Source organism: Triticum urartu, chromosome 7A, assembly GCF_056163025.1.
Source record: "Triticum urartu cultivar PI428250 chromosome 7A, HENAU_Tu73, whole genome shotgun sequence".
NCBI classification, from domain to species: Eukaryota; Viridiplantae; Streptophyta; class Magnoliopsida; order Poales; family Poaceae; genus Triticum; species Triticum urartu.
Window position 1 is genome coordinate 297,878,686 of NC_141879.1, and position 24,956 is coordinate 297,903,641.

Sequence of the window (24,956 nt, forward strand, 5' to 3'; positions counted from 1 at the left end):
GGCGGCCGGTGGACCGGGGGGTGCTCGGCGGCGAGGGGGACCGGATCTGGCGAGGTGGGATAGCGATCGAGATGGAGGGGGATCGAGATCGAGTGTCCATGAAATTTAAAAATATTCATGATAGTTCAAAAAGTGCCCATGAAATACAATCGAGAAATGAAGGCTACGATTTAAATACAATCGATCTTAGCTAGCTATCTGTTCACAATCTTCTTGCCCTTCTTTTTCGCAAATGGAGTTCTTCTGTGGAACGGGCGTCCTTTAGGTAGGGTGGTCCTGCTTCTTCTTGTGGTGTATGCTGCTACTTCATCATCGTCGTCATGTTCGATCCTCGGGTCGCCGTACTTGTCGAAGTCTTGCTCATTGGCTACTCCATCCATTCCGATGATCTTCCTTTTGCCTCTCCTCACGACAACACGACTGGGCTTTGACGGGTCGGTAATGAAGAAGCATTGGTCCACTTGGGAAGCCAGTACCCATGGCTCATTTTTCGCGGTGACGTTTGCGCCCGCGGTCTTGGATTTGGCTTCGGGTATAACCATGGTGGTGAAATACCGGTCTTCTTTTAGGACGCTCTTGGCCCATCTGACACAGAACATCGGGACCTTCTCTCCAGCGTAGCTTAGCTCCCAGATCTCCTCGATCCTTCCGTAGTATTTGTCCTTGTCATTACCAGTGTAGGATTCCATCGTTACCCCGGAGTTCTGATAACCATCGCTCTTCATGTCCTTGGCCTCGGTGTAGAATGTGTAGCCATTGATATCGTACGCCTCATAGCTCATCAGGTTGTGCTCGGCGCCCTGTGACAAGGCGAATATGAGTTGTTCTTCCGCGGAAGAATCCTCATGTAAAGGGTACGACAGAAGCTTCTGCTTGAACCAACGCGTGAAACATGAGTTGTGCTCTTTGAGTATATCTCCGTCCGTCCTCTGTTGGCCTCGGTCATTGTACGTCTTCTTAATAAAGGTTTTGTGCTGTACCACCCAAGGATCGACCACGTCTATGTGTTGTAGCGCGACTAGGTTTGCTCTTTCAAAGTCGGCGAGTCGGCCCTCGAAGTCGACATGCATTTCGCGACGACCCTCACGGTGACCCCATCCAGCGAGCCTGCCGAGGTGCCCGTTGACGGGCAGACCAATGGGGTTCTCGATGCCTAGATAATTCGTGCAGTAGGAGATGCACTCTTCGGTCAGAAAGCCCCTGGCTATGCTTCCCTCTGTACGTGACATGTTGCGAACGTATCCTTTGATGACACCATTCATCCTTTCGAACGGCATCATGCTGTGCAGGAACGTCGGCCCGAGTTGGATGATATCTTCCACGATATGGACCAGCAGATGCACCATAACGTCGAAGAATGCGGGCGGGAAGTACATCTCAAGCTCGCATAGTATCACCACGATCTCTTCCTGTAGCCTTCTGAGTTGCCTCACGCCAACAGACTTCCGAGAGATGACATCGAAAAAGTTGCATAGGCCAAATAGGGTTTCACGGACGTGCGCGTCCATGATCCCATGGATTGCCACTAGAAGTATCTGCGTCATCAGCACGTGACAGTCGTGAGACTTCATCCTGCTGAACTTCAGCTTCGCTAGGTCTAGGTATCTGCTTATCTTCCCCGCGTAACCGTAAGGAAGTTTTACTCCTACGAGGCAGGTGAAAAACTGCTCGATGTCCTCCTGACTTAGAGTGAAGCACGCGGGAGGGTAGTCATTTCTGGTCTTCTTGGCCTTTTTGCCTTTGTGACGACTTTCCGTGTCCTGCTTCGCCTCATCATCATCATCATCATCATGATCATCATATATAGCGTGAAGCTCCTGCCTGATGCCCATTGATTTCAAGTCTGCCCTTGCTTTCGGCCCATCTTTGGTCCTCTCTGGCATGTTGAGCAGGGTACCAAGCAGACTCTCGCACACGTTCTTCGTGATATGCATGACATCAAGGCTGTGAGGCACACGGTGGATCTTCCAGTACGGCAAGTCCCAGAAAGAAGACCTTGTTTTCCATACCTTCAGCAGCGGCTCTGGCGCCTTTCGCTTCTTTCCCGGCTCTGGCGCCTTTTGCTTCTTTCCCGGCAGTGGGCAGTCTTTCCAATTTTTCAACAGCTCGTCTATTTCCTCGCCGCTTCTCGTACGCGGGCGTCCTCGGGGTTCGGTTTCACCATCGAACAGATCATTGCGTTTTCTCCACGGGTCATCGTCGCGAAGCCACCTTCGATGTCCCATGAACACGATTTTCGAAGACCCGGGATCTCTATCTAGCTGGCGATACGTTGTGTCATCCATGCACCTGACGCATCCAGAAAATCCGTGGACCACCTGCCCCGTGACATATCCGTAACCGAGATAGTCGTGCACCGTCGTGAGCAGCGGGGCTCTCATAGGGAAATATTCTTTCTCTGCGGCGTCCCATGTATTGGCTGGCGTTTTCCACAGCGTGTCAAGCTCCTCTTTCAGCAGCCCCAGATACAGATTGATGTCGTTCCCTGGTTGTTTCACTCCTTCAATTAGCATACTCATGTGAATGTACTTCCTCTTCATGCACAACCAGGGGGGAAGGTTGTACATCCACACAAACACAGGCCAGGTGCTATGCGTGCTTCTCTGGCTGCCAAACGGATTGACTCCATCGGTGCTCGCGCCCAGCACGATGTTCCTTGGATCATTCCCAAATTCTGGGTCTTTGAAGTTCAACGCTTGCCACTGGCTCGCATCCTTAGGGTGACTCAGCATCTTGTCTTTTTTATCTATCTCCGGATCATTTGCGTCATCTTCTCTCTTCTTCTCCTCCCTATCCGCGTGCCAACGCAGGAGCTTTGCTACCTTAGGGTCCGCGAAATACCGCTGCAGACGAGGAGTGATCGGAAAGTACCACACCACTTTTCGAGGAGCTTTCTTACTCTTCTTGTATCGAGTGACGCCGCACACCGGACATATGGTAGACTCCGCGTGCTCGTCCCGATAAATGATGCAATTGTTCATGCACACATGGTATTTCACGTGCGGTAAATCCAGAGGACACACGATTTTCTTCGCCTCCTCCAAACTGGTCGGGCACTTGTTCCCCTCGGGAAGACGTTCGTGCCAGAATGACATGTTCTCGTCGAAGCATGCGTCGGTCATTTTGTGTTTTACCTTCATCTCCAGAGCCATGAGCGTTACTTTCAGGCGGGTATCCTCGGGCCTGCATCCTTCGTACAATGGATTAACCACGTCTAACTCAAGTTGATCCATCTTGGCTTTCTCTCGAGCGGCAGCTCTTGCATTATCCGTCTGCTTGAGAAGCAGCTCTTGAATATGAGGGTCCTGCACCAGCCCATCGATGGTCCAGCGTCGTCTGCTCCGCCGGCATCATCATCTTCATGATCATGCCCGTCGACTGCTCCGGCATCTTCCTCATCATCATGTCCTGCATCTTCTACATGATGACTGTGTACAGCATCACCGTCGTGATCATCTCCTAGGGATTCTTCGTCTTCTCGCCCGCCCGAGCCGCGGTGGTTGTCTTGCTGCCCTTCCTCATTTCTTGCCCGGCCCCCATGGACGACTTCGTAGTCATCTTCATCACCTTGCCACCGATAGCCATCCATGAAACCACGCAAGAGCAGGTGGTCCCGCACCTGCCCGGATTCCGGGTCCGCAATAAGGCTCTTCAGCTTGCATCTTCGACACGGACATCTTATCTCCGTCTCGTTCTTTTGAAGCATCTCGGCCTTCGCGGACCTCAAAAACCTATTCACGATGCCTTCGGTCATCATGCGGACCATGGTCACCTGCGGGGTAGAGAAAAACGATATTTTAGAACCAAGAAAAAATTTGGCATGACTTTCCCTAAAAATAGGACCAAAAAGAATGCTTAATGCCAAAATTCTCGCCGAAACGGAAATGAATCAACATTCCGGCAAAATATTGGCAACTATCGAATTTCAAATACCGGTACACCTCCAAACACAGACACATATGCAACACCACAAACATATGCAACACCACGAACATACATAGATCTAGCTAGGCCATAAAAAGTGCATGTGCACATTGTTGTAGGGAGAACAACATAAATATAGCTTCCCCCTTACCTATCAAAACAAGGTAATTTAACCACTTAAATTGAATGAATCTATGGTGGAAATTAGGTGAAAAAGAGGAGGCACCCGAGACAAGGAGGAGGTGGAGAGAATGAAGTGGGGAGAAAGTGAGTGTGGGTAGGAGAGGCTGTCCAAAATATCTTGTTGCTGCCCACTTACTAATGGCGCACCAACTCTAAATGCGCCATTAGTAATCCAGGTTACTAATGGCGCACCTCCTGGTGGTGCGCCATTAGTAGTTTTGCAAAAAAAAAATACTAATGGCGCACTGTCCCACAGTGCGCCATTACTAGTTTAAACTAGTAATGGCGCACGGTGGAACAGTGCGCCATTAGTAGTTTTGCAAAAAAGGGAATAAAAAATATAATAAAAAAAACAACATTAGTGGCGCACTTTCCGGTTGGTGCGCCATTACTAGTTACAACTAGTAATGGCGCACTGTGTCTGGATGCGCCATTAGTATGTTTGGACAGGCGCACTAGTTAAATTTTTTTTTGATACTAATGGCGCACCCGGGGGCCAGGTGCGCCATTAGTAGTTTCAAATCTAATGGCGTATCAATAGGTGGTGCGCCATTAGTATATACTAATGGCGCACCGCTTGTCTGGTGCGCCATTAGTATCAATCCCATCTATACCCCTTTTCTAGTAGTGACACTTCATCGGAGGGGCTATGGTGTTGATGTAGAAGCCCTCCGTGATCTATGCCCCCTCCAGCGGAGCTCCAGAACAGGCCCCAAGATGGGATCTCATGGATCCAGAAAGTTGCGGCGGTGGAATTAGGGTTTTGGCTTTGTATCTGATTGTTTGAGGGTACGCAGGTATATATAGGAGGAAGGAGTACGTCGGTGGAGCAACAGGGGGCCCATGAGGGTGGAGGGTGCGCCTTGGGGGGGGGGGGGTAGGCGCGCCCCCTACCTCATGGCCTCCTCTTTTGTGTCTTGACGTAGGGTCCAAGTCTCCTGGGTCTTGTTCGTTGAGAAAATCACGTTCCCGAAGGTTTCATTCCGTTTGGACTCCGTTTGCTATTCCATTTCTTCGAAACCCTAAAACAGGCAAAAAACAACAATTCTGGGCTGGGCCTCCGGTTAATAGTTTAGTCCCAAAAATAATATAAAAGTTGATAATAAAGCCCAATAATGTCCAAAACATTAGATAATATAGCATGGAGCAATCAAAAATTATATATACGTTGGAGACGTATCATCACCTCGGGCGCAGGGTCTTGTCACTTCACTATGAGGACCGGATGAATAATATTTTGACCATCAAGTGTACCATAGTAGTAGTAGGAACATGAGCAGTACTGTATAGCGGAAATAGGTCTCCCGTGCTAGCATGCCTCTGGGTTCACTTCATCCTTCAGGTATCATCCATATTGCGAGCAGAACCAAATTCTCGTCATGCGCGAAGAAGGCTTTTTCTTTTTTGAGGATAACCACATATTCCTTAACCAGAAAATGTTGTGTCTCCTGAGCACACGCCAATATCCATCCGAACCTGCCACTACACATTTTTTATATCCGTTTGCATAGGTACCACCTGTCAGGAGAGGTGCATAAATAAAAAGGAATCATAAAATGTCTCACCACGGTGATTCGAAAGAGTGACCTCAACTAGCCAGTGGCACATGTAGTGCTAGAAGGATGGGCACGTACATATACATGTACCACTCCTCAGTCTACCCGCATAGCATTTTCGTTTAGTCTACCTAGCCGTCTAATCAACTGCCTGCAGGTCACTTCTCCCATTTACTTCTCCATCAGGAACCGATTTTCCTCGGCTTCTTCACCTCGCCTTCATCTTCACTTGCATCCAAACCACACTGCATTCAGATTGTTTTAACCTCTTCACATAGTCCTGGAGTAATTCCGAAGCCCCTTTAAATAATCATCTTCTTCAGTTAGACTAGCCATCTAATCCTAATTCTCCAAACCATAGCCCTCCGGTCCAGCGGTTCCAAATGGCGAAAGAGATCGAGATGCAGGTTTTTAGCGTCCAACATGTCCTCGTCAAGGGCTCGTTGAGCATAGTTGCCACCGTAACCGACCACCCAAGGGTTGTTCGGAAGTGGATCAACAATGTATCCAACTCCCTAAAAGGTGGAGATGAAGGTCATCGGTCTTGACGCAGCGTACACAGAGCGTGCCACTGGGAACATCTAACGCGCCACCGTCCTTCAGCTGTGCCTCGAAGATGATGTTTTGGTGTACCACATCATACACGCGCCCTCCATACCAGGTGAGATCCACGATTTCTTGTCTCGGGAGGATATATACTTTTGTGGGTTAGCCATCGCAGGGGACAAACATAAGTTGGAGCAGTACAACCTTGATTTGAAAAGCATCGTTGACGTACATGCCAATATAAAAATTCCTGTAGAAGATTGTGATAAGCCGACACCATCCCTATTCGATGTAGCAAATTTTATGCTCGAAACAAATCTTCAGAATGGTGACAAGACGCTGGCATTAAGGTCATCTAGATGGGAGCATTATCCCTTGACGTACGAGCGGATAAAATATGCTGCCCTTGTTGCCCGTGTGAGTTCCGAGATAGCTACAAGGTCCATAGAGCTTGTTGCAAAGCCGTCTCCCACATAAAATGAGAACAAGAAGAAGAAGAAGAAGAAGGAGAAGAAGAAGAAGAAGAAGCTGCACCATCAGCAGGGCATTATGGATGGATGAACTATTTCCTCTCATAAAAAAATATTTCCTCTCTGTGTATATATTGATATAGATGGACTATTTCGATTGGAACAAGTAGTAGCGTAGGTCCGCTTGACTATACGGAACTATTTATCCGCCAAGCTTTCTCTACTACTCCTTCTAGTGATCGATATGCAATGCCTGTGTCCGTAGAGATGATAGCTTGTCCATGGAAGTTCAACTACGGTGACCATCACGTTTCATCCACTGCCACTCATGATTCCCACGACGCCGCTCCAATCAACGACACCACGTTTCCTGATGTGCACCTCACCCCTCTCGGCCGCACCGCCCCTCTGCCTTTGTGTGCATGACATGTGGGCCACCAGAAATGCGGCGAGCATCAAGTTTGTACCACAGCCACATGTGATTCCCACGATGCCGCTCGAACCCATGACACCACCCACCCCCCGACCTACGGCTCACCCCTCCCGGCCCCACTGCCCCTCTGCCTTCGGGAGCATTACATGTGGACTAGCCACCTATCGGGTCCACATGTTATTGACTCAAAGGCAAGTATAGTAAGGAGCTGAAGGTTAGTCCCGAGGGCCCCGAGAGGGAAATGTAACTCCTGCGCCAGGCCTTGTGGTGCTACTGCTGTACGAACTCATGCCAAACTCGAGATTTGTTTCTTACTAGTACATGCAAATGGACATTCTAATCTCAACATGCGATGGGGAGCTCTAAATTTGAATTTAAAACTTATAAAACAAAAAAAATCAAAAGTAAATAAACTAAAGAGAGGGAGTATACCGTAGGATGTGTCCCATACGAAACAAGTCCCCTGGTTTGTCACCGCGAAGATGCGGTTAGAAAGGAACACAACGTTTTCGTACTCGTACGACAACAAATTAGCCGCAGACAGCTTGGTCCACCTTTGACCGCCATGTGCAGGGTTCGTGAAAGCAACCGCGATGTCGAACACCGCAATGAGAGTGTAATTTTGGTTGGCGGACAACCTTATCGGGGCTTCCATGATTGCTATCTTCTTCAATCTCATCGTGGTTCCATCGTACCAATTCAGGCGGTAGCCCGTTGCATGGCTGATCCCAATGTTGGACAAAGTTTCTACGGGAACGGTGTCACCGTTGTAAATGTTGTGCAAATTGATGTTGGTACCCTCCCGTACATATGCAAGCCAATCTCCACTGGCACCAAGCCTAACATGTGAAACAGTGGGCAGCGGGAGAATTATGAAATGGACACAGAAGTAGTCTTTAGAATGCATTTACTACGTGATCAAACTCATCAATTACCCACTCATCGGACAAAATCTGAGTGCCCCTCAACATCGGCATGTCAAGGGGCGTCAACTTGCAACTACACCCACGCCGCACTGGAGAGACCCCCAAGGAAACATCCTCGTGCGTTGCATGTAACATCAAGATGCATTTGTATGAGTAATTTATCTTATGAGAGAAAAGGATTTATGAGGGAAGGCCTTATTTGCAAATGTGAAGAGGGGTGTGGGTATATTTTTGCAAAATTGCCATATTTTTCTTCCTATCCGTCACATATAAATCAATATTGCAGGATGGTAGGCACACCATCATCACCAACTCTGTTTTTTATAAGAGTAGTAAACTAGCAACATGCCTGTGCGTTGCACGGAACATCAGGATGCATTTGTATGAGTAGTTTATCTTATGGGAGAAAAGGATGAATGAGGGAGGGCCTTATTTGCAAATGTGGAGAGGGGTGTGGGTATCTTTTTGCAAAATTGCCATAGTTTCCTTCCTCCGTCAGATATAAATAGGACGACCTATATTGCAGGATGGCACGCACACCATCATCAACAACTCTATTTTTTAAAAGAAGTAGAGATGAGTAGTTTATCTTGTGAGAGAAGAGGATGAACGAGGGAAGGCCTTATTTGCAAATGTGGAGAGGGGTGTGGGTAACTTTTTACAAAATTGCCATAGTTTTATTCCTATCCGTCAGATATAAATCAGACGGACTATATTGCAGGATTGCAGGCACACCACCATCACCAGCTCTGTGTTTTATAAGAGTAGCAGACTAGCAAGATGCCCGTGCGTTGCACGAAACATCAAGATGCATTTGTATGAGTAGCTTATCTTGTGGGAGAAATGGATGAACGAGGGAAGGCCTTATTTGTAAATGTGGAGAGGGGTGTGGGTATCTTCTTGCAAAATTGCCATAGTTTCCTTCCTCCGTCAGATATAAATAGGACGACCTATATTGCAGGATGGCAGGCACACCATCATCAACAACTCTATTTTTTAAAAGAAGTAGAGATGAGTAGTTTATCTTGTGAGAGAAGAGGATGAACGAGGGAAGGCCTTATTTGCAAATGCGGAGAGGGGTGTGGGTAACTTTTTACAAAATTGCCATAGTTTTCTTCCTATCCGTTAGATATAAATCGGACGGACTATATTGCAGGATTGCAGGCACACCATCATCACCAGCTCTGTTTTTTATAAGAGTAGTAGACTAGCAAGATGCCCGTGCGTTGCACAGAACATCAAGATGCATTTTTATGAGTAGCTTATCTTGTGGGAGAAATGGATGAACGAGGGAAGGCCTTATTTGCAAATGTGGAGAGGGGTGTGGGTATCTTTTTGCAAAATTGCCATTGTTTCCTTCCTATCCTTTAGATATAAATCAGACGACCTATATTGCAGGATGGTAGGCACACCATCATCACCAGCTCTGTTTTTATAAGAGTAGTAGACTAGCAAGATGCCCGTGCGTTGCATGGAACATCAAGATGCATTTGTATGAGTAGTTTATCTTGTGGGAGAAAATGATGAACGAGGGAAGGCCTTATTTGCAAATGTGGAGAGGGGTGTGGGTATCTTTTTGAAAAATTGCCATAGTTTCCTTCCTATCTGTCAGATATAAATCGGACGACCTATATTGCATGATGGCAGGCACACCATCATCGACAAATCTGTTTTTATAAGAGTAGAGATAGAGACTACTACTACCAATGTGTCGGCCCGTGCGTTGCAATGGTTCCAAAGTAGTAGAATAATACTTGTTCACGGGTTTGAAATATAAACACTTTAGTTTTGATATACATATATCAGTAAAAATAAATCATGCTTCACTCAAAATATATTCCTCGGGCTATTTTGATGAGGTGAGGGACGGGTGTGGCTGGTTTGAAGATAACATGTTTTGAAAAATTGGAGCTGTTTTTAATTTTGTAGCGTGGCACGACATCTGGTGCACCTAAGCATCGGATTTTTTTTTTGAGTTTGGGTCGGTGGCACACCCTGCGGCAAGATGCCCGTGTGGGCTTCTTCTATAACTAGCAACCTGCCCGTGCATTGCAGGGAACATCAAGATGCATTTTTTTTACAAAACACATGTTGTGATTGACCCTTGCAGGAGTAATTCCGTGTGTTAAAACTAATGATATCTCTATAATTTTATCGGAAAAATGTTATCTTTGGAACAAGTTTTCTCTACTACAGCTCCTTGCAGTGAGCGGTATGCAATGCATGTGTGAGCAAACATGACAGCTTGTACATGGAAGTTGAACCACGACGACCATCACGTTTCTACCACTGCCACACACGATTCCCACGACGCCGCTCCAACCCACGGCACGACGTCTCCCGACGTGCGCCTCATCCCTCTCAGCCCCACCGCCCCTCTTCCTTTGTGTGCATGACATGCGGGCCAGCTGAACTGCGGCGACCATCAATTTTGTACCACAGCCACACCCGATTGGACGCAGTTTGCCTGCTCCGCTCCCGTGCTCCGATCCGTACTCCCGCACCATCGAATTTTCATCTAGCGGATATGATATATTTCATCTTGGGCATCACTCCTCAGCTAGAGTACTACTGTACTACAGGTAGTACCCACCGGTGTGGCCATCTACGCCTTGTAACGCCCTGACGCCCAGCTGTGGCACCCTCGCAACGGCCACGCCACCACCGGCCGGTTCATCTCGAACGAGTGAGTCGCGAACTACGCCACCACCATGAGAATGACATATGGACCAGCCGCATTTAAGGTCCACATGTCATTGACTCATAGGCCAGTGCAATAAGTTACTGAAGCTTGGTCCCGTGGGCCCTGAGAGGGAAATGTAACTCCCACGGGAGCCGGGAGGCCTTGTGGTGTTCCTGTAGTATGAACTCGTGCCAAACCTAGAATTTTTTTCTTACAACTACCAATGTGCCGGCCCGTGCATTGGAATGGATCCGAAGTATATCTATTTAGAGGAGTGCACTCTAAACACATTATCTATTTATTTTTCTCTAGCCCTTCCTAGCCATGCAACCAAGCTACATAAGCTTCATGGGTGCCCCCCACATCATATTTAGTGGAGTACCACATTGACTGAAAAAAAAATCACCCAAAACAAGATCTTCCCGTTTTTTGTTCCTACAATGCTATGCCGTGCACGTACCTAGTAGTTGTTTAGTGGTAGTACTAGTTGTAGTATAAACTTCATACTAGTAGGAGTAGTAGCACTGAGTGCTCCTACTCTATCAGCGAGTGCCACCTGACACGAAATATCTTGGCTTCCATGCTACAGCTAGATCTTCCCCTCCTCGTTTCTGTTTTCCAATGCGGCGGGCGGGGTGCGGTTTTCCAATAGTCCGTTTGCTCAACTGCGGTCCCACATGAAAGTGAAAATGCTAGGAAACATGCCTTCCTTAGCTAGGTGGTGTGCCGGACGGGCTGTGGAATACACCTGATTCCCCAGCGTGTGGGGGTGTGCTACGTATTGAGCTTGCGTTGGTTTTAAGAGGAAGGGATGATGCAGTAGAGTAGTGTAAGTATTTCCCTTAGTTTTTGAGAACCAAGGTATCAATCCAGTAGGAGCCCACGCTCAAGTCCCTCGTACCTGCACAAAGCGATAGCTACTCGCAACCAACGCGATTAGGGGTTGTCAAGCCCTTCACGGTCACTTACGAGGGTGAGATCTGATAGATAGAATACTTTTGGTATTTTTGATATAAAGATGCAAAGTAAAAAGTAAAAGCATAGTAAATAGAAAAACAATATAAAAGTGATGGAGATTGATATGATGAGAATAAACCCGGGGGCCATAGGTTTCACTAGTGGCTTCTCTCAAGAGCATAAGTATTCTACGGTGGGTGAACAAATTACTGTTGAGCAATTGATAGAATTGAGCATAATTATGAGAATATCTAGGCATGATCATGTATATAGGCATCACGTCCGTGACAAGTAGATTGAAACGATTCTGCATCTACGACTATTACTCCACTCATTGACCGCTATCCAGCATGCATCTAGAGTATTAAGTTAAAAACAGAGTAACACCTTAAGCAAGATGACATGATGTAGAGAGATAAATTCATGCAATATGAAATAAACCTCATCTTGTTATCCTCGATGACAACGATACCATACGTGCCTTGCTGCCCCTTCTGTCACTGGGTAAGGACACCGCAAGATCGAACCCAAAGCTAAGCACTTCTCCCATGGCAAGAACTACCAATCTAGTTGGCCAAACCAAACGGATAATTCAAAGAGACTTGCAAAGATAACCAATCATGCATAAAAGAATTCAGAGAAGATTCAAATATTATTCATAGATAGACTTGATCATAAACCCACAATTCATCGATCTCAACAAACACACCGCAAAAACAAGATTATATCGAATAGTTCTCCACAAGAGAGGGGGAGAACTTTGTATTGAGATTCAAAGAGAGAGAAGAAGTCATCTAGCTACTAACTATGGACCCGAAGGTCTGAGGTAAACTACTCACACTTCATCGGAGGGGCTAGGATGATGTAGAAGCCCTCCGTGATGACGGCCCTCTTCCGTCGGAGCTCCGGAACAGGCCCCAAGATGGGATCTCGTGGATACAGAAAGTTGCGGCGGTGGAATTAGGTTTTTGGCTCCTGTTCTGATCGTTTGGGGGTACGTGTGTATATATAGGAGGAAGGGGTACGTCGGTGGAGCACCGAGAGGCCCACGAGGCAGGGGGCACGCCCTAGGGGGGGGGGGCGCCCCCCACCCTCGTGACCACCTCTTTGATCCCTTGCATTAGGGTCCAAGTCTCCTGGATCACGTTCGGTGAGAAAATCACGTTTCCGAAGATTTTATTCCGTTTGGACTCCGTTTGATATTCCGTTTATCTGAAACACTAAAATAGGCAAAAAAACAGCAATTCTGGGCTGGGCCTCCGGTTAATAGGTTAGTCCCAAAAATAATATAAAAGTGGAAAATAAAGCCCAATATAGTCCAAAACAGTAGATAATATAGCATGGAGCAATCAAAAATTATAGATACGTTGGAGACGTATCAGGCATCCCCAAGCTTAATTCCTGCTCGTCCTCGAGTAGGTAAATGATAAAAAGAGAATTTTTGATGCGGAGTGCTATTGGTATAATTTCAATGCAAATCTTCTTAATTGTGGTATGAATATTCAGATTAGAAAGATTCAAGATAAAAGTTTATATTGACATAGAAAATAATAATACTTCAAGCATACTAACAAAGCAATTATGTCTTCTCAAAATAACATGGCCAAAGAAAGTTATCCCTACAGAATCATATAGTCTGGCTATGCTCCATCTTCCCCACACAAAGTATTTAAATCATGCACAACCCCGATGATAAGCCAAGCAATTGTTTCATACTCTAACTTTTTCAAATCTTTTTCAATCTTCACGCAATACATGAGCGTGAGCCATGGATATAGCACTATAGGTGGAATAGAATGTTGGTTGGGGGGAAGACAAAAAAGGAGAAGATAGTCTCACATCAACTAGGCGTATCAACGGGCTATGGAGATGCCCATCAATAGATATCAATGTGAGTGAGTAGGGATTGCCATGCAACGGATGCACTAGAGCTATAAGTATATGAAAGCTCAACAAAAGAAATTAGTGGGTGTGCATCAAACTCGCTTGCACATGAAGACCTAGGGCAATTTGAGGAAGCCCATCATTGGAATATACAAGCCAAGTTCTATAATGAAAAATTCCCACTAGTATATGAAAGTGATAACATGAGAGACTCTCTACTATTAAGATCATGGTGCTACTTTGAAGCACAAGTGTGGTAAACGGATAGTAACATTGTCCCTTCTCTCTTTTTCTCTCATCATTTTTGGGGCCTTTTCTCTTTTTTTATGGCCTCTTTTTTTTCGTCCGGAGTCTCATCCCGACTTATGGGGGAATCATAGTCTCCATCATTCTTTCCTCACTGGGACAATGCTCTAATAATGATGATCATCACACTATTATTTTTCTTATAACTCAACAATTACAACTCGATACTTAGAACAAAATATGACTCTATGTGAATGCATCCGGCGGTATGCCGGGTTACGCAATATGACAATGATGAAGTGTGTCATGATGAACTAGATGGTGGAAAGTTGCATGGCAATATATGTCGGAATGGCTATGGAAATGCCATAATAGGAGGTATGGCGGCTGTTTTGAGGAAGGTATATGGTAGGTGTATGATACCGGCGAAAGTTGGGCGGTATTAGAGAGACTAGAAAAGGTGGAAGGGTGAGAGTGCGTATAATCCATGGACTCAACATTAGTCATAAATAACTCATATACTTATTGCAAAAATCTAGAAGTTATCAAAGCAAAGTATTACGCACATGCTCCTTGGGGGATAGATTGGTAGGAAAATACCATCGCTCGTCCCCGACCGCCACTCATAAGGAAGACAATCAATAAATAAATCATGCTCCGACTTCATCACATAACGGTTCTCCATACGTGCATGCTACGGGAATCACAAACTTCAACACAAGTATTTTTTAAATTCACAACTACTCAACTAGCATGACTTTAATATTATCACCTCCATAACTAAAACAATTATCATGCTTCAATCTTTTCTTAGTATTCAACACACTCAAAAGAGAGTTTCACAAATCTTGAACACCAAGCATATTATTATTAGGCAAATTACCATGCTATTAAGAGACTCTCAAATTAATTTAAGTGAAGCTTGAGAGATCAATAGTTTCTTTAAAACATATCCACCACCGTGCTCTAAAAGATCTAAGTGAAGCACATAGAGCAAAAATATAACTCTCAAAAGATATAAGTGAAGCACATAGAGTAAAATTATCTAGCTCAAAGGATATAAGTGAAGCACACAGAGCAAAACTACTTAGCTCAATAGATATAAGTGAAGCACATAGAGTATTCTATCAGATTTCAATTCATGTATGGCTCTCTCAAAAGGTGTGTACAGCAAGGATGATTGTGGCATACTAACAAGCAAAGACACAAATAATACAAGACGCTCCAAGCAAAACACATATCATGTTGGTGAATAAAAATATAGCTCCAAGTAAATTGCCGATGGAAGTGGATGAAAGATGGGATGCCTTCCGGGGGCATCCCCAAGCTTTGAATTTTTGGTGTCCTTGGATTATCTTGGGGGTGCCATGGGCATCCCCAAGCTTAGGCTCTTGCCACTCCTTGTTCCATGGTCCATCAAAAGAATTCACCCAAAACTTGAAAACTTCACAACACAAAACTCAAAATAGAAAACTCGTGAGCTCCGTTAGCGAAAGAAAACAAAAGACCACTTCAAGGTACTGTAATGAACTCATTATTTATTTATACTGGTGTTAAACCTACTGTATTCGAACTTCTCTATGGATTATAAACTATTTTACTAGCCATAGATTCATCAAAATAAGCAAACAACACACGAAAATCAGAATCTGTCAAAAACAGAACAGTCTGTAGTAATCTGTAGCTAGCGCAAGATCTGGAATCCCAAAAATTCTAAAATAAAATGCTGGACGTGAGGAATTTATCTATTAATAATCTACAAAAGGAATTAACTAAATATCACTCTTCAAATAAAAATTACAGCAGTTCTCGTGAGCGCTAAAGTTTCTGTTTTTTACAGCAAGTTCAACAACACATTCCCCAAGTCTTGCCAACGATTCTAATTGGCACAAAAACTAATTAAACACAAAAAACACAATCAAAACAGAGTCTAACTAATTTATTTATTAGTAAACAGGAGCAAAAATCAAGGAATAAAAATAAAATTGGGTTTCCTCCCAACAAGCGCTATCGTTTAACGCCTCTAGCTAGGCATAACGAGCAAGAATAGATCTAGGTATTGCCATAGTAATAAGATAGGTTGGTGAAACTCATTTCATATTCTCTATGTTCGGCAGCAAGTTTTCTTTGAGGCAAGCAAAAGTAATCAAAAGGACTAAATTTAACGGGACAAAAGTCCCCAAGATCAACCTTGGGAGGTATAGGTTCCTCCTTCGGTCCTTTATAATGCACAACCAATTCATCATTATAAGCATTCTTTTGACAGAACTTCGTGAGCCTATATTCAAGAGAATATCCTAGTTCATTATTTCGAATAGCCAAATCATCATTAAGTTCAGAAATTCTATCAACTAAAACATTGGTAGGAACCTTTCTTCTAAGATTTTCATTAAAAGCAACATAGTCTAGAGACTGAAAACGCATTATTTCTTCTTGATCGAAGAGGATAGCCTCTATGGGAGGACGACAAGCGTCCACCCTATAATGTGCAAAGATTTTTTTGGCTTCTCTTATTATGAATCTAAAGTCATGAGCCAAAAATATAGTAGCGACACGCTTAACAGAAGAATGCTCAATATTAGAGAATTCCAGAAAAATCTTTTGTATAGAAGGATGCATGTGCATGAATTGTCTTTCAAGTTCAACTACAAGCATGGCAATAGCGTCCGCAAGACTACTAGTTCTGTGAAGGATAGAACTACCCATAGAAGGTAAAGCACCGGCACAAGTAAAGAAATCTTGAATAACTCCTTTTCCAATAATATTACCACTACCAACACGGAATTTTTTTGTATGAAAGATGGTAGGTTCTTTAGCAGGAGTATCAGAATCTTCCATGATATTGTTATCGCCGAAATTGGCGATAACTTCCCTAGTTTCAGACATAACGACAAGCAGGCAAACAAACTAACACACAAGCAAACAAAAAGGTAAATAGAGAGGGAGGATAGAGAGAGAGGGCGAATAAAACGGCAAGGGTGAATTGGGGGGGGGAGAGGAAAACGAGAGGCAAATGGCAAATAATGTAATGCGAGAGATAGGGATTGTGATGGGTACTTGGTATATTGACTTTTCGCGTAGACTCCCCGACAACGACGCCAGAAATCCTTCTTGCTACGTCTTGAGCTTGCGTTGGTTTTCCCCGAAGAGGAAGGGATGATGCAGCAGAGTAGCGTAAGTATTTCCCTCAGTTTTTGAAAACCAATGTATCAATCCAGTAGGAGCCCACGCTCAAGTCCCTCATACCTGCACAAAGCGATAGCTACTCACAACCAACGCGATTAGGGGTTGTCAAGCCCTTCACGGTCACTTACGAGGGTGAGATCTGATAGATAGAATATTTTTGGTATTTTTGATATAAAGATGCAAAGTAAAAATTAAAAGTATAGTAAATAGCAAAACAATATAAAAGTGATGGAGATTGATATGATGAGAATAGACCCGGGGGCCATAGGTTTCACTAGTGGCTTCTCTCAAGAGCATAAGTATTCTACGGTGGGTGAACAAATTACTGTTGAGCAATTGATAGAATTGAGCATAAGTATGAGAATATCTAGGCATGATCATGTATATAGGCATCACGTCCGTGACAAGTAGATCGAAAAGATTCTACATCTACTACTATTACTCCACTCATCGACCGCTATCCAGCATGCATCTAGAGTATTAAGTTAAAAACAGAGTAATGCCTTAAGCAAGATGACATGATGTAGAGAGATAAATTCATGCAATATGAAATAAACCCAATCTTGTTATCCTCGATGGCAATGATACCATACGTGCCTTGCTGCCCCTTCTGTCACTGGGTAAGGACACCGCAAGATCAAACCCAAAGCTAAGCAGTTCTCCCATGGCAAGAACTACCAATCTAGTAGGCCAAACCAAACGGATAATTCGAAGAGACTTGCAAAGATAACCAATCATGCATAAAAGAATTCAGAGAAGATTCAAATGTTATTCATAGATAGACTTGATCATAAACCCACAATTCATCGGTCTCAACAAACATACCGCAAAAAGAAGATTACATCGAATAGATCTCGACGAGAGAGGGGGAGAACTTTGTATTGAGATTCAAAGAGAGAGAAGAAGCCATCTAGCTACTAACTATGGACCCGAAGGTCTGAGGTAAACTACTCACACTTCATCGGAGGGGCTAGGATGATGTAGAAGCCCTCCATGATGACAGCCCTCTTCCGGCGGAGCTCCGGAACAGGCCCCAAGATGGGATCTCGTGGATACAGAAAGTTGCGGCAATGGAATTAGGTTTTTGTCTCCTGTTCTGATCGTTTGGGGGTATGTGTGTATATATAGGAGGAAGGAGTACGTCGGTGGAGTACCGAGGGGCCCAGGAGGCAGGGGGCGCGCCCTAGGGGGGGGGCGCCCTAGGGGGGGGCGCCCCCCACCCTCGTGGCCACCTCTTTGATCCCTTGCAGTAGGGTCCAAGTCTCCTAGATCACGTTCGGTGAGAAAATCACGTTTCCGAAGATTTTATTCCGTTTGGACTCCGTTTGATATTCTGTTTATCCGAAACACTGAAATAGGCAAAAAAACAGCAATTCTGGGCTGGGCCTCCGGTTAATAGGTTAGTCCCAAAAATAATATAAAAGTGGAAAATAAAGCCCAATATAGTCCAAAACAGTAGATAATATAGCATGGAGCAATCAAAAATTATAGATAAGTTGGAGACGTATCAGGGTGCGACGCGAACGCGGCATGCCTTTTCTTTTACTAGCAATGTGCCCGTGCGTTGCGACAAATCCTATGTACTAGTATAATAGTACTAGTACTTGTTCACAAACTTGAAAGAAAACACTCTTATTTTGATATACATATATACCACTAAAGATATATTACTTTTCACTCAAAATATATTTCTCAGGCTGTTTTAATGAGGCGAGGGAGGGATGTGGTTGCTTTCAAGATAATAAGGGTTTTTCTACAAATTGGAGCAGAGAAGTGGGTTATTGTTGCAAAAATGCCACAACTTACCTCACAGCCGTTGGATCCAGATCTAATGGTCAGAAACGAAGGATCGCAGACACACCACCATCACCAACTGAGTCTTTTAGAGTAGGGGTAGAGAAACCAGTATAAATTGTAACATTTGGTTCTGCTCCTTGGCACGATCGATAGATAGAAACAATGATTCGAAATGCTAGGGTGGGGCTTTTTCTGCCAGATAAGCAGGGTAGTAGCTAGGTAGGCACATCGTCGATTTGGGCACATGCGGTCCGACATGTTCTAGTGTTTCTAGTAAGATGCCCGTGTGTTGCACGAAGTTGATGGAAAAGGTAAGCACAACTTATAAATTGATGGATGGAGTACTAGTTACAGTGATGCATATACTGGAACGAGAATGCAGTAGCACATTAAGAATTAAGTCCATGATGATGCGATCATAGTGGTGGTTACAGGAGGCAAGAAGAAAGATGCATCCATCAATGTAGGACCTCCTCATCATCAACTAAGTGCGCGGGGCCACCGACAACGGCTAAGGAGCGACGGCTTTTGTGGCGAGGTCAAGGTGCTTCTCAGTAAAGGCATCCAAGGTTTCCAGCCGGTTGAGGAAGGCCAACGTCGTAGCCTCCTCACTGGCCTCGTAGATACCTATGTACATGATTTTCTCATACACGTGGATGTGTAGGTCGACGAATTCTTGCAGGGCGAGGCGCCTCGCGGCAAGCACGACCTCCAGGTGGACATTCTTCATGGCGTCGGCGGGCAGTCGCAGGGCCACAAGTGGTTGAAAGAGTTTCCGGTCATTGAGGCTGATTAGGGTGGCAGGTAATGAGGAGCCCGAGCGTGCGGGCTGGAGGAGTACATCGATGTCGTCCGCGAGCTTCTTGACAACGGTGAGCTTGTTGGTGGTGGCAACGATAATCTGGTCTAACAGAGAGTCGTAGCTGGCGTCGACAGCGGCCATCCACCAACCGGTCGCCAACACCGCCTGGAGATGATCCTCGGCGCCATGCCGCAGGCCGGCGTCGTGGACCATCTGGCACAACCGCTGGCCACTCGCGCGCATCACCGCCATGGGTCTGGAGTGAGCACTTATCCACTTAGTGTAGGTGCTTAGGCAAATGCTTAGGTGCATACGATGTGGTAGATGCATTGGAATGGAGGGGCGCCTTTATATGACTGCAAACGGTGTTGCATTCACATCATGCTGCCTCTTTTCCCGGTCCTCTTCCCATTACTTCCCTCATGCATTCACATTGCTAATTGAAGGATGATGCATCATTGGCTGTTTAACATTTCATGTACCGCTACCCTCTCCCTCGTCTGCATTAAAGCTGTATCGGGAACTGCACCGCCCACTGTCAAATCAAATAGTACTGCGTCGCCTGCTGCACGCCTGGCTGAACACGCCTCCTCGCCTCTATCAAACGCCTCCGTTAAACCCGCATGCAAACCGAGAAACCAACTCCGGCCACACGTCCGCTCATGAGCGGGCCTGAATTAAACACAACGCTGGCCGAGCTCCTCCCGCCCGCCGTCAGTTTAAATGAGGCCACACACCGGCCAAGCTCCTACCGTCCGCCCTCTATTTAAACGAGGCCAAACAGTCAGCAAGTAAGAATCGCACCCCTCCGCCGTTGCCTCATCTCCTCATTCACCATTTTCTCCAATCTTTCGATGGCTTCTGAGGAGCCATTCTCCAGCATACTACCCGACTGGGTGGCCCATCGAGCCCTCCGAATACGAGTGAGGCTGCTCGGTGCTTCACCAACCTCGCTTGGCCTGACGGAGCCAGTTGCCGCCCCAAGCCGGCGCGTGGTTCAGCAATTCGCCGCTCCAGTTCAGCTCGATAAGGAGTGGCGAGTTGCTCCATGCCGACACGTAGGCGAGGACGGCGGCACGGGCATCGTCGCTACCACGTCGTTCCGTGTCACCAGTGTCTGCAGTGGCCACGCCTTCCGTGACTATAGCAGCTCCATGCAGGCAGAGACAGAAGTCGGGTACATGGAGAGCGAAGAGTCGGTGGCCAGCTTCTCTGTGTCCGCCGCCATCATCAAGGAGAAGTAGAACATGGGAGGCCGCCATCACTTTGCTCCAATGGAGGCCACCGCCGAGGCGACGACTGCGTATTCAGGTGGTTTGTGTGCTTCTTCCTCTCTTCCGAGGACCTTCGTCGACCCCGCAAGTGTCTGCCGGACATGAGGAAGACAAAGGGATCCGCGGGCGGCCATTTAGATTAGGTATCCCCTCCGTCCGGAAATATTTGTTCTCAAAATGGATAAATTGGATGTATCTATAACTAAAATAAGTCTAGATACATCCATTTGTAGGACAAGTATTTACAGATGGTGGGAGTATTAATTATACCACGAGAGCCAGATTAGCATCGCTTAGTTCATGTAAATGTAATGAAATCCATCATGTTTAGATGAAGATCCACCTTTTTATACGAAATCCTTTATGCTTATATGAAATCAGTCAGTGTTTGCACGAATTTCCTCCAGTTGGTTAGAGTTGTGAAAATGTATGTCGCTGGCGTTTGATGTCGTCCTCCGCAGAAGGAAGCGGGAGAAAATTTGCTGGCTGCCATTGGAGATGCTCTTATGTCGGAAATAAGAGAGTCAAATCCAATCCATTTGAGTTAATTGCGTGTATGATTCTCCCTCTGTAAAAAGTTAATTGCATGAACAGTGTACACGTGACTTGCAGGGTGGCTACAACTTCGTACAGAAAGTAAAAAAGAAACAAACCCATTCTTAATCTTGTATTGTAAGTACTCTGTGGGTTCCATTGTTAGTACAATAGCGAAAGAAGTATATATTAAATATAAATAATATGTAATATAAAAATATGAAGTTAAAGACAGAATTCGAACTCAGGTCATTGCGTTGCGAGCATTCGACACTAACCAATCCATCACATTTTCGTTGTGGACCATGCTAGAGATATATATCTATGTCTACTCTTATACTCCCACCGTTCCTAAATATTTATCTTTTTCAAATTTGAAATGGACTACCACATACGAATGTGTATGTAGACATATATTAGATTCTAGATGCACTCATTTTGCTCTGTATGTAGTCACTTGTTGAAATATTTAAAAAGACAAATATTTAGGAACAGAGGGTGTAGAAAACAGAATTGGTGATGATGGTGTGCGTGCCATCCTGCAATATAGGCCGTCGGATTTATATCTAGCGGATAGGAAGGAAACTATGGCAATTTTGCAAAAATATACCCACACCCCTCTCCACATTTGCAAATAAGGCCTTCCCTCGTTCATCCTTTTTTCTCACAAGATAAACTACTCATACAAATGCATCTTGATGTTCTGTGCAACGCATGGGAATCTAGCAAGTTTCTTTTAAAATAGTTACTGCGACAATTGGGTTGAAGTGATATATTTATGTCTGCCCCAAATGATTTCAGATTCACTAGTAGTAACAAAGAAAAGGTTGCCTTGTTAATTAATAGAAAGCAGGATGGAAACTATCAGATGAGGCCGGTAAAAACATGGCACACTAGGTTCAGCGTCATCGTGACTACAGCTGTGCGTGGGCGAGAAGTCTACATATCGAGGGGGGCTACGGAGAGAAAGACATATCGAGTGTGTTTGAGCGAGGCACAGAGACACAACTAGCATGTGTGTGTGTGTGTGAGAGAGAGAGAGAAACCACTTGATACATAAAGATCAAGATCGAGTTGTCACCCTTCTACTGTCATTGTTGGGGGGGGCTAGGGGGAGGGAGAGAAAGACGTATCGAGAGTGTGCATGTGGTAGGCACATAGGCACAACTAGCGAGTGTGTGTGTATATGTGTTAGTGTTTGAGAGAGAAGCCAGTAGATAGAGTACTATCAAGATCGAGGTGCCACCCTACTCCTTCGGTGTCGGGTAGTTTACATGTGTGTGTGTTTGAGAGAGAAGCCCGTAGATAGATTAGTATCAAGATCGAGGTGTCACCCTGCTCCTTCGGTGTCGGGAAGTGTGTGTGTTGGGGGGGGGGGCAGTGACACTTATATATAATGAGAAGGAGTTTGTGTGACACGTATCTATACTAAGGGATAGGTAGATAGCATGTGTGTGAGGCATACTTAAAGCATCATGGAGATAAACAAATGGTGTCGTGGTTTTGACACGGCAGATGTCCTAGAGAAAGGACTTAGTCATGGAGCCATCGCGACTGGTTAGCTTGAAGGGGTTAAAGCGGACACAAGGATGCAAGAGAGTTTATACTAGTTCGGCCCTTCAAGGAAGGTAAAAGCCTACGTCTAGTTGTGATGGAATTGATGGGGTCTCGATGACTTGGGAGCAAACAAGCTTCGCCTAAGTCTCAAGTTGTGGTCGTCTGTCCTTGAACCGCCGCCGGGTTGTCCCCTTATATACACGGGTGATGCCCGTCGGTCCACAGAGTCCCAACTCTAGTTCATACTCATATCCGGGTTGGTCTATCCTTATTCCTAACTTACAATACAAGTTTACATACCAAGCCGGTTTACGGCTACAGGTCTTGAACTGACTATAGGCCTTGGGCCCCTATCTTCCTCCTTGGGCTTTAACACCTTTGAACTACTGATGACGTTAACCCGGCCCGGATAGGCCGGTTTATGCCCAGTAGTAATATCCCCAACATTAGGCCCCAGATTGATTTGAACTGGTTCATGTCAATCCTTAGCAGAAAATCTTCGTTTTCATCATCTTCTTGTATTTGAACCGCCATGATGTCACCTTCTCTGGTTGCTGTAAACCGGCATGACGTCATCATAAAGACAACATTCATGATATCTTCTTTGTTAAATAGATCCGCAATAACCGAGGCGACAGCTCCGCCTCCAAGATTTGTGGTTCCTTGATTCACGTGCCTGACACATGTCTCTTGCCTTATAAATAGGACCGAAGGGTCATTTATTTTCTCCCCTTCGTCCCCTTTCTCTTCGTCTTCCTCGCGTCGCCAGCCTCGGAGCTCCGCCGCCGCTGTTGATCTCTGCACTTTCTTGGGCCGCTGCATCAACCTGAACGCACCAGAGCACTGCGGTAGCTTTCTGCATCCTCGATTCTGGTAAGCCTTCTGTTCTTCTTAACCTAGATCTGATCTACGGCTTCGTGTTCTTGTGGTGTTCATCACTTGTTCATACTCATGTACTAGCTCCTGGATGCACATGTGAACCCTTGCTTTGTGTAGCAGTATTTTTTAGTATCCGCCGCTAGTTTCCTACCCAAAACCATAGATCTCACGTATACTCCTGCCCATTGATTCAATACTGTTCTGTTTTGATCTTCAACTTTTTTCTTATTTTCTGAATTTGCTTCAGATCCAACACCGTAACCAGACCTTGTGAAACCTGTTTCTGCATACTTAACCATCCGCAATCTCGATTGCTTCAATGTTTAGATCAGGCGGTTTAACCATATAGAAAATTTTCCAAACCGGTATATGCCATTAGTCCCCTTGTTGAACCGCCAGATGTTGGTTGCTTCATGAAACTCCGGTTTAGATAGGGCTGTTTCCGGTTTAACATTGTACGTACCAGTGCATTTTAATCAATGCATTTTTGAACCGGGATCTTTTACCTTGTAGATTCCATCATGGCCAAGCAAGTGTATGAGTGCAATTGGGTTCCTTCTCGCGTCACAGAGGCTGAACTGGATGATTTAGTCCTGATTGGTGCTTTAGGCAGTAAGGATACAATCCATTGGAGGGCTCATGGCAAAGAATGCCCTCCCACACCTCGGGAAGGAGAGGTTGTTGTTTTCATAGATCACTTAGCCCGGGGCTTTAAACCGCCCGGTTCTAAATTTTACCGGGATGTTTTAGCCGATTTCCAGCTCCAACCACAAGATACTGGCCCCAACTCTGTTACCAATATGTGTCACTTCCAAGTGCTCTGTGAAGCATTCTTTCAAGAGGAGCCCACGGTGGAACTGTTCAGAGACCTATTCCATCTAAACCGTCGTACTGAATTTACTAACGGTTCCAACACGGAGTTGGGTGGCGTGGCGATTCAGAAAAGGAAAGAAGGCACGTACCCTCACGCTAAACTGCATAGCCACCCCAAAGAATGGAATTAGACATGGTTCTACTGCAAAGACACCTCCCCTGCTGGCGAGAATCCTTTGCCTGGCTTTCGACCGGAGCGGCTCAGCAACACACACCCTCTTCCACAAAGATTGACTGCACAGGAGA

General features: G+C 45.4%; 1 protein-coding gene across 1 annotated transcript; it reads right to left on the bottom strand.

Annotated features, from left to right (window-relative positions):
* Positions 1-7,454: 7,454 nt before the first annotated feature.
* Positions 7,455-8,173, bottom strand: LOC147959365 (uncharacterized). Its single transcript, XM_087532628.1, has 3 exons — positions 8,037-8,173; positions 7,545-7,951; positions 7,455-7,474 (listed from the first exon to the last, which is right to left on the bottom strand). Exons 1-3 carry the CDS (start codon positions 8,171-8,173, stop codon positions 7,455-7,457), a joined length of 564 nt encoding a protein of 187 aa, XP_087388754.1.
* Between the last annotated feature and the right edge of the window lie 16,783 nt (positions 8,174-24,956).

Bases quoted from the DNA above. Each gene is read 5' to 3' on its own strand.
- LOC147959365 (XM_087532628.1), bottom strand. From the start codon at position 8,173: ATGTTACATGCAACGCACGAGGATGTTTCCTTGGGGGTCTCTCCAGTG. The intron at 7,952-8,036 runs GTTTGATCACGT...TTCACATGTTAG, and splicing joins GATGAGTGGGTAATTGATGA to GCTTGGTGCCAGTGGAGATT. The intron at 7,475-7,544 runs GTATACTCCCTC...ATTCAAATTTAG, and splicing joins CGTATGGGACACATCCTACG to AGCTCCCCATCGCATGTTGA.